The 10,495-nt window shown below is 43.4% G+C and overlaps 1 protein-coding gene across 1 annotated transcript in view; it reads right to left on the bottom strand.

Annotated features, from left to right (window-relative positions):
* Positions 1–1,163: 1,163 nt before the first annotated feature.
* PLXNC1 (plexin C1) overlaps positions 1,164–10,495 on the bottom strand; it is a 71,493-nt gene continuing 62,161 nt past the window's right edge. The window contains exons 27-31 of the mRNA XM_049792122.1: positions 8,815–8,978; positions 8,222–8,369; positions 6,228–6,368; positions 6,064–6,138; positions 1,164–4,383 (exon numbers count right to left, since the gene is read on the bottom strand). Of these exons, the coding sequence (XP_049648079.1) occupies positions 4,279–4,383; positions 6,064–6,138; positions 6,228–6,368; positions 8,222–8,369; positions 8,815–8,978 (633 nt within the window). The 3' untranslated portion in view covers positions 1,164–4,278. The remainder of the gene's footprint in view (positions 4,384–6,063; positions 6,139–6,227; positions 6,369–8,221; positions 8,370–8,814; positions 8,979–10,495) is intronic.

Raw genomic sequence — 10,495 nt, 5'->3', positions numbered from 1 at the left:
ATCTTTTTTCTTCCTTCATTATCAGTTTATTAACAGAAACTTGTAAAGGATCAATTAATTTTTTTGACTTGACAGTGAAAACTGTCTTGGAGTGATTTTTTTTTTCTGTTTGTTTGGTGTATGGGGTTTTGTTTTGTTTTTGTTTTGTTTTAAATACTGCAGTTGAAAGTATGAGACAGTGAGATATGCAGTGCGATTTCTTTTAATAGCTTATTGGGTATGCTTTATTACTACAGTCTAATGACAACTGATTAACTACGTTGCATATGATGATATTGTCATTGATTCAACTTTTCTATCCAAAGGCTGCATTTTTTATTTTCCATGCAGTATGTAAGTATAAGGATTGTACTGTACTTTCTTGGGGAATTTGTTAGACTTCTCTGAGGAAAACAGTGTAACTATTAGAAGTAACAGCAGCTACTTCTGTTGTCTCCTGCAGGATTAATTTGGAAAACGTAACTCTGTGCCTGAGCCAGCTTTGCCAAATGTAACGTGTACTAACACTTAACCAGTACATAATGGTTGCAAAGAGCTGGCACGCAGCAGCCGGGCGTTTCTGTCCCTGGCCCTGGTTACGTGGTCTTCAGCAAGACTTCATCTGATGTCAGGGGCGAGTTATACAAACTGGGGAAGCCTTGGAGGGCAGAAAAAGGGTACTAGCAGGAGGAAGAATGATGGTTATCTAATGGTTTGTGGGCTCCCCTTCCCAGTCTGTCTCAGCTCCTTGGTTTTAACATTATTTTAACAGCTTTTTTAGAAGTATCATCATACTCTCGGAGCCTTAAAGCATCAAGTTGTACTGCGGCTCTGGCCTGCACAGCTTCCCAGAGGTGGGAAGGCTGTCGGGAATCCCCCACCCTGGGAATCCTCCCCTGCCCTAGGGCTGGCTGGTTAAGTTTCAGGCCAGTACCCCTCTGCCCCCAGCACCGTACCTTCTTTTTTTTTGTAGTTCCCAACAAATACAAAACTTTCAGAGTGGCAGAAGTGGTTTGTAACACACAGTGCTGATGTAGGTGGCTCTGCCTTGGAGCCTCACAGGGCTGGAACGGCTGTGGTCCTCCTCAGCCGACGCCAGTCAGTGTCTTGCGTGCTGTTCCTTGCGCGACCTTGGACTGCCACAGCTGTGCTTGCTTTCTTTTAAACACTTTAAAATACACAAGTTAATCAAAATAACCTCCAAATGCATTTTATTCTAGATAAACCCTTACAAACACCAACATGTATTTGTCATTTGAACTTTTTTTAACCATTCATTTTAAACAACAGGTTAACTTCTGTACAACAGGAATTACTTTACATGTTAGTAAGATTTGACTTCAAACTAGATGACCGCAAAATAATGCTCTGTAAGCTAGTGTTAGAAAATATACTGTTTGCCATAGCAGTTTGCCTGTAAACATGTGAAAATAAGTTAAAGAGAAGTTTGCTTTCATTTCGGAGAATGCTGTTAGAATTGTTGGGTTGCTGTCATACAGCTTTAGTCAGAGGTGGTTCTTTTTGTCTGTGTTAACAGTAACGGCGAATTGCAGATACGGAAGGTGTGCCAATGTTTTGTGTGCTGACCCAAACCTACCAAAAGAGCCACAATCACTTAATTATACTTCACATCACTTTGTGAGATCCACTCGATGGGTTACAAAGTCCCAGCATGACTTTAAATGGTTTACTAACAGAGTGACACTGTTTAGGAGGCTTGAATAAAAGGCAATAATCCTATTCCAGGCTGTAGGCTAAGGCTACAGGGCCTGCTTCAACACATACTTAATCTCTAGAAATCATTAAAGCTAGTGTAGCAAACAAGCAGTAGTACAAATACAGAATAGGACCGATTTTCATTTCCTCATCATATAAACACATACAGTGAAGTTCACAGGATCAGACCCACGCAAACAGATTATATTTTACAGCTTTCCAAGCAGAAACGTTGCGGGGGTAGGGGGTGGTTTCTGCCTGTACAGAAGGTTACTGTTGAACAAAACTATCACAGTTCATTCAAATGCACTGCCAGCAAACACCTGAAGTGGAACGGAACTGCTGAGATGTCTAACTGGAAAGAGTAATGTGCTCATGCCCTTCCTTTAATATTAATTAATTACTGTGCTTTTTTTGTTTTAATTTATTTGATGTTGCTTTAAAATGTTAAGAATGATAAAAATCAAGCCCTTAAGTACAGGTATTCTAAGCTTAAGTGCTACTTAAGCCATAGTCCACTCCTTTAGGACAGAGGGCAAGATAGGTTAGGGTTGGGGGTGAGTTTTTTCCCAATCAAAATTAAACTTACCAAAATCTATTGTGCTAGGCAGAGAAGAGAACTGCTGAAAGTACTGCAACATTGTAGTGCAGTTTCCTGAACAAAGCCATACATTCCATCAAGTATAAAGTGTAAACTTAGAGCAAGTGTAAGACTTCAAAAAAAAAAAAAAGCCATCACAGTATGGGTTGGTGGCTGCCCTCTTGGCTACGCAAGAGGTACAACTTGTGCAATCACATAGTAGGTAGGGAGAGGGCAGAGCAGTAGGCAATGGTTGTGGTTTTGCTTTTTTTTTTTTTTCCACATTAACAGGCGGCCTTGCTTCTACCAAAGCATGGTTAACGTTCGCCGGCACCGGCCGGCTGCATGCCGGGGCACCGTGCCTGGTGCCAGCATAGCCCTGGCACAGGCTTTCTATACCGAACTTGGGCTGCCTCTGCCCTTCACAGCCCATGGCACTGCCAAGGCAGGGGACAGCTCTTCCCTCTCCAGTGGGCCACTGCGCTACACCACTCCCCTCCCGTGCTGGATCCCTCCGGGAACATGTGGAAACGTATCTCCGCCTCGTCAACACCTTACCTCAGCTCTAAGGGCAGGCGGCAGCCTTAGTTAAGTGTCTCCACATGACCGAAGCAGAGCCCAGCAGCCACAAAACGTTCCAGCTCCGTAGCAGGGGACAGGACCGCGCTGGTGCGGTAGCGGAGCCAGAGCCACGGCTGCTCCTCCGTGGTTGTGCACGGCAGCCGCTGCGCCAGCCTCGTCTCAGCAGCATGGCCACGCACCTGCTTTCCAGCTGGGCTAACTTTAGCCATCAATGCAAATGTAATGGACAGCCGCCTTTTAAAACCGCCAAGCCTCAAAAAACACCCCAGCAGCACTAAGGCAGTTAGTTACCCCCTCCCCACCCCCAACCCTAGCTAGCACGCTTGTATCAGTTTCTCAGACACAGCCAGAGGTTACATACACCAGCCCTCCTGTTCTTACATATTAAACTAATCCTTTGTGTGGACAACCTGAAAAAAAACCACCCACAAACGCTGGCTTTAGATCTGTGAGGCCCCTGTACACCCATGGCAAGACTGGCCAGGACTGTCAGCACTGATGCATCGGGGCTGATCGTGTGCCGGAGTCCAGGTTTGGGCACCAAAGCGCGGCCATCGCCAGCTGCTTCATCAAATCACAACGGTGTTCCGATGCGGTGCAGCTGCATGGAGGTTTCACACGTGAAGCTGCTCACAAGTGTTTCACAGCTTATTTAAGGATGGAAAGGTAGAAATGTAAACACAGACTGATGCCAGCCTAGCGCCTTTCTCCAAAAGCCTCCCCGCTCCACCCCGCTCAGTGGTTGGCTTCACTTTGCAGGTGGAATTTCTAACCTCAGGAAGGTAAGTCAAGTCCTTGCCATGGGGCATTTGGCCTTCAAACCTCAGACCCACTTTTTCTGCTAAACGCACTTGTCCTAAGTGTCACTTTGGTGCTGTTTGTTTTTTGTTTTTTTTCCCGGAACAGGAACCAGTGTACATTTGTCTGGAAGGAAGGAAACTGCAGCTGACCCGTATTCTGAAGCCGGAGCTCATCCTCACAGTTTGCCAAGGCTGCTGAAAGGATGTGGCGAAACATCAGCTTTCTCTCTTAAAAAAACAAAAGAGCTAAGCAACTTACAAGTTCACATGGGCAACTCTGACCTTGCAATGTGGTTTGCACATCTCCTGCAAGCTTGTTTTTAAGCAAGCAGAAAGCTTACTTTTAGGCAGTATTGTTGAACCAAAAGGTACATGTGTTCAAGTACCTAAAAATGCTGGCCCGGCCAACACTAGACTCACTTTCGCTTTCACATGCCCACGTTTGAATATCTACCCCTGCCCGTACTTCATTCCCAAATGTAGATATTACTTGGAATGGTCAGAGTGGAGAAGAGTGTCCAAATGTTTCAAACCCTGTACATATAGTCAGTCAAAACAGTTTGGGGAGCAGCAGCGCTTATTTAAAATCCCCCACAGTGACGCTGTGAGTCAGTGCTCTGCTCAAAGCCATTTGCATTTTTTCTTTTCATCAAATAGCACTTTTACTTGCTGGAGCTGTTTCTGGACTTCTTCAAACCCCCGTTCTCGCTCAAGTTTGCTGACAATCTGTTAACAATTAGCAAAAAAGAGAATAATTTTTTTAGTGCTTATTTTACTTGCTGTTTTTAAAGCCTGCTTTTCTGCATTCCAACAACTAGTGGCAGAAAAATCCATCTGAATGCCCGCCTATATGTAAACATTCTATTCTGACTTGAACGCTTTATTTTGGTAGTTTTCCTTTCAAGTCATTGTGATTACAGAATCTGCAACACTTCCACAAAAGAATGACAGAGCCAAGCAAGAATACCAAAACAAATCCAACACATGCTCATCTCTTGATGTGCGAGGCAAGGCCAGTGCTCCAGTTTTACCCGAGAGCAGATTTGCAAATGGTATTTTATTTCTCTTCCTCTGCCCTATAAACTGAGGGCAATAAACTGCTTCTCTTCCTCTAACTGGCCCACTTGGCACCGGCCCAGGTGATAGGAAGGAGCACTACTGCTGTCTGAAAACTCTTTGCTGGCAACTCTACAAAGTGACTGAGATCTCGGCAAACAATGAATGAGCTTTAGCTGCTCCCAGAGAGGGAAGAGCAGAGGGAGGGTTTCCTTCTAAGGATGGGGTAAGTTTAGCCAGTACTAGCTTCAAAAATGGGCCCTAAGATTAGAAAGTATTTTGAAGTCTCCTCTGTCAACAATTCTAATGAGCTTAATAAAGTGTAGTGCCATTCTGAGCATCATCCCAAGCTTTTTTAAGAGGCAAAGATTTGATGCCAAGCCCAGATAATTTGAGATATTAGAGACCAGAAGTGGTAAGCTAGCTAACGGGCGACTGAGAGCTGCATGATTACAGCAAGTGCTGATGCTGTGCTGCCGGGGATGAAAGAGAGAAAAGTCTGGTTGCTGGGAGACCCAGACAACCTGCTGCAAGCGGTAAGGAGGCCTTCAGGCAACACCCCCCCAGCTGGCTCTTATCTGCGTCCCTGCGCAGGCACACGCAGCCTCTGTCAAGGATGCTGCCGAGCAAAATGGAGTGGAGAATCCTATCTTGCAAAGCGGAGGGCAGGGATTTTCTTACAAAGCAGCTTAGAGGTAGCCTGCGACTAAGTGCTTGCAGTTGAGAAAAGATTTCTTTTGTTAGCAATAGCAGGGACTGGAAGCTATAGCTGCTTTTCTTTAAGATACTAATAGAGCAGAGCGTAAGAGGGCTATGATGGGAAAGGAGCAGAGACCTCTTGCTGTAAGGCTGAGTGTGCTCCGTTGAGGTGTTTGTACTGACTGTTAAATCGAAAGGCCTGGTGCTACAGTCTAATCTGATTTCTGAATCGGGAGGGAAATGGAGCGCATGCACCGGAGTTGTGACAGGCATTAGCGGATACTCTGCACACACAGTAAAACAAGAAGTCTAGACTAGATAGGAACTCTTTTGAAACTGCAGGGAGGATTTCGTTGCTACTGTCCCTGTGAATCAGAGTTGGTGACAGCAAAGGTGCATTTACAGACCTTTGGCCTGTGACCCCTCTGAGAGGTGGGGGCTCCAGCTGCCCGGGGGGGCCGCACTGCTCTGGTCCCCCCCAGCTCAGTGGGAGGAGCAGCCTCGGCTGCGAGACCGAGGGGCTGTCTCTGGAGTGGCAGCCAGTAAGTCACACACCAGGCCAGCCCCTGGTTACTTTGTCGAGCCCAATTTTCCAGCCTGAGGCAGCAAGTTAACATTAAGGGGTTAAGCAGGAATAGCAGACGTGCTTACCTCATCATAATATTTCACTACGTATTTGTAGATTTCAATCAAGGCCACTTTCTCATTAAATTCATTTTCATGTTTCTAAAACAGAAAACAGTTCTGGTCAGATAGTTCTCCTTTTTAAAAAACTTAACATAAAAGCAAATGAAGCTGCTGCTTCTCAACCATACCTTAGATTCCTGAGTTAGAAATTCTTCAACCTCTGAAGTGGTCAGTGGAGGCAGATCCCTGATGGCTTTATAGTACGCTTTCACCTCCTTCTTGTAGAGCGGAATGTCCTTAGCATAGAGAAGTTTATTTGTTGGTGCTTCCTTAAAAGAAAACATTTGAAGCCTTGTCAATTTTCACAGCACAGATTTCCTAAGGTTCCACCTCCACATAGTTAATTGCATCTAATTGTGTCTGTTCTCTGTGTGACTCATTTCTCTTTGCGGTGATTATATGCAAGGAATCAAGGTTATGAAATAAAGATGAAGAACAGACGCAGGACCTCGGTAAGAGTGCATTGTGTTTCATGACAGTTGCCATATTATTATTTCTACTGGTATCAGAAGCGATGAACATTTGTCCCTTAGACGTAGTTTTCTTTCTTCCTTCCTCCTCACCCCTCCCCGGACCTGAAAGATTGTGAAAGCTGAACCAAAGGCCTTGAGGCCGATGATACCCTATTTAACGTACAGGATAAAGCAGTGCTGTGGAAAGTTCCCCTAGGGTAACATGCCAGAGAGCCTTGCTAGATCCTGTGATGGCAGAGGTTCCCCTGAAATTCTTGGTCCCTACTACTCCTTTCGCTCGAGGGTTCGAGGGCATGGAGAGCTGACTGCCAGGCATGCACAGCCAAAGGGATTTATTCTTTTCCCCAGTGCTTCAACAACCCAGGTCAGCACTGACCTACCAGGCAGTGTGAGGCTCATCCGAGAACATAAATGCTGATGTTTGTGGTAGGAGCCAAAGCCCCACCTGGAAACTGTGTTTTCAGAATGTAAAAGTGGGGGCTGGTAGTTTCCTGTCACTGCTCTAGTTTAAATTCTGGGGAATAAATGACACAACCATGTGATATCTTGTCACTACTGTTTCCACTGTGTGATGAAATAATTTAAATGTTTGTTTTCTAAGTAAGTGGCTAAAGAATGTTTTAGGATAAAATGCTAAAAATCTGAAAGTAAATACATTATAGTACTAAAAGGCCACAAGATGTTTACTGCATTGAAAACCTTTATCAGGTTTCAGCATCCCTTTTCACATGGCTAATGGGAGCTGTTGTATCAACAGTACTTCACATTGGATGTTAAGCACAGAAACCTAAGAGATCATTTGCAGTTTTTCCATCAAGTGATGTGATTAGTTTTAATTCATGGCACTTCACTCCTAAAATAAGTTAAATAAGCACATTATTTGTTATCTACCTTTAACAGATGAGCAGTTGGTTCAGAGCACATAGGAAATTAGTTCATTATTATATGAGGGTTTTTTTAGGCTAAAAAATCTCTAGCCTGTTTTTCTTGGTAGTATGAACCTGAACAAATGCTTCCTGCTTTGGTCCAAAGAAAAGAAAAATATCCTTGGGAAAAATGAAGTATTCCTGATCCCCAGAGTTCTGGACACTGTACTAAAGAGCTTTTGAATGTAAGATTTCTGGACTCATTACTCCAGCAAATAATTTTGCATATAAAAACAGAGCAGCTCATACATGTGAAAGGAACTGTTTCAAACTTCAGAGCTCTTTCAAGTGTTCTTATAGCTCCCAGTAGCTTACTGTGTGTTTTCTGCACATTGGTGTGTGGCAGACAAAATTTGGACTGCTTATCAAATAATGTTAATACTTTTAAGACCGGTGTTTAAAAATTCTTTAAAACTTCCTTAAAATCTTACAATTTCCACCCTCTTCCACAAATTCTATAAACACATTTTGCAGAAACTAACTGCAGAGAAGACAAGCAGCAGTTAACTATCAATATGGCATTCTAGTAGCTGTATCTGACTACTCCAGTGAATTCTTCAGTCACGTGAGATGGAGCAACAAGGAATGGAAACCCAGCTTAATTACACGCTGATAGTTTGGCCCCCAATGTCATCAGATCCAGGACTTCATCCCCTAAATCATTATACAGTTGCAAAAGACATTGCTTGAGAAGTTAGCAAAAGACTGGAAGGGCAGCATTACCTTCCCCAGTGTCTGTTCTGCTAGAGAAAAGGCATCCATGAAAGCTTGTGCGATTACAGACAAACAGCCATCTATATGTGAAGTCTTCTTAATATCAAAGACAAATTGCGGATTCTTCAGGATGTTCACCCAGAAGCGAAGAGGAAGACTAGAGAGAGAAAGAACAAGCATCTTTAAAATTAACCACTCAGGTAGCACAACTGCTTTAAAATGGCAGTTCGATTGCACTACACTCATGGAAAGAAGCACGTTTCTGGGCTGCTTATTCATGTAAAAAACGGATCAGGGAACAAAGGCTACAGAGCAAACACATCAGTTAGTCACCCTTCCCTCTTCAAATAATGCTCTCAACCTGCAGGTACTTCTTTCTGAGTGAGAAGTCAGTGTGAGGACTTTGAAGTCCTGGAAGCTATGGTGGTTTGTATCGGTATCCAATCAATATGCTAAAATTACTAGGATCCACAAAGCCAAACCACATCTTCACCCAGACATGCCAAAATCTTATTCTTCTAATCACAGTTGACCTGTTCCATCTTTGCAACATTACATTTTCAGAGAGTGCATGCACTCCTGCACATATCATACGGGCATACCTGTTGGTTTTCCATATATGGACCACATCAGGGTCAGTAATTTTTTTGCTCTCAGCCTGGGCATCCAGAAAATCAAAAAAGTACTTGATGGCAACGGGTGCTTTATTGTTGGGTAAACTCCAAATGCTCCTAAAGAGCTTTTCAACAACTGAATGAATTGCAACCTGAAAAGTAAGAAAATGAATAGTGCCACTATTACACAAGAAAAGAGGAGGATTTCTTGTCTCAGAGAGCTGAGCTTGCCGCAAGGCAACCACACACAGAAACTACAATATGCTTGTGGTAAACATCTAGGCCACAGGTTATTGGCAAACAAGACAGTCAATAACAAAAATGAAACTACAAATACACCGTAATGAGCTGCTTTCAAATGTCACACATCCTATCACTTCAGGAGAACTGTGGTGAACTTTGTGATAAATCGTAGGTGGAAGGAATCACTCGTTCCAACAAAGATAACATCCACTGTTTGGATACTGTTGGCACCCTTGGTAAAGGCATTTGGAACTTGTGACTGGAAGAGGGAGGTGAGCAAAAGGAGTTTAACCAGTTTTCTAGGGCACTGGTCTTTGTGGTGCCATCTGCGACACATGTTGAACACATGTGCTCATCAACACTTCACAGACAAGTGACTGTGGCGCTCGATCTAATTCTAGGATAACAGCTTTGGGTGGCATACAAAGACACTAGTATTCGAGAGAAGAACTGAAACTGGGTATTTCTGATCCAGAAGTGAAGCTATTTGGCTCACAAAAGCAAGGACTTAGTTACTGATGGACTCACTGACATCAGCACAGAGTATTCATAAGTAGAGGCAAACAAAGCAAAACACTGTTCTGCGCTTTTTTTCTTCACATCTGTTCTGAAGCTCAGTTCAGCCCAATCTTCTCTCAACGAGAAGGATTTAAGTGTATCCCGGGGCCTCGATGCGCTACTGGCCAGTTCATTTCACGTGGCTAACGCTGCAATTGTGTCTGGGTGCGTGTATGGGTGAGGGAGACATGGTTCGAGGCAATTTCCTTTAGTGCACGGCATATCATGGGTGGAATTCCACAGTGAAGGGTATCGTAGCACTGTTGTTCAGAGCACTATCCTACTTTGGAGAAAGAGATGATTAATTTAAAGTCCTTTAAAAGGACTGTTTCTTAGAGCCTGATCTTTTCTTTTGTACTTCAGTCTTCCACCATAAGATATTACTGGTTTACTCCAGCAATTCCTAAGGGCTTATTTTAGTTTCCACAGCTAATGAGAAATGACCAGTCTTCACTCTCACTTTGGGTAGTGTCCCAAATTACTTCAGATGCTATCAACAATCTAATTAAATAATGATTGATAGATTTTTAAATGCAAGAAGCCCACAATCATCATCCCTTCAGGCCTCTTGTATCGCACAGCTCTCAGTGTTGTGCACTGATTAATATTTTAAGTATTATGCTGTTGCAAAGAGTTTTTATAAGCCTTTTGAGTAAGTCAGAAACAAGATGACATTACTGGAGGGAGTGAGCAGGGCTTATTCCTAAGGAATGCACATTGTATAAATAAGGTAATTGTATTATAAATCCTAAGGACCTTGTTTTTAAAATTTATGTAGTTGTTTTGGATGCTTAATTTGAGACCCTAAAAGATTATTTCATTTCATGGGCAGCATGTTGTGAACTCAGGCCTTGGAAGTTGTCTCTAA

This window comes from Accipiter gentilis, chromosome 34 (genome assembly GCF_929443795.1).
Source record: "Accipiter gentilis chromosome 34, bAccGen1.1, whole genome shotgun sequence".
In the NCBI taxonomy this organism is placed as follows: domain Eukaryota; kingdom Metazoa; phylum Chordata; class Aves; order Accipitriformes; family Accipitridae; genus Astur; species Astur gentilis.
Note: the sequence above shows the minus strand (reverse complement) of the source record. Positions and strands in the feature narration are given on the sequence as shown.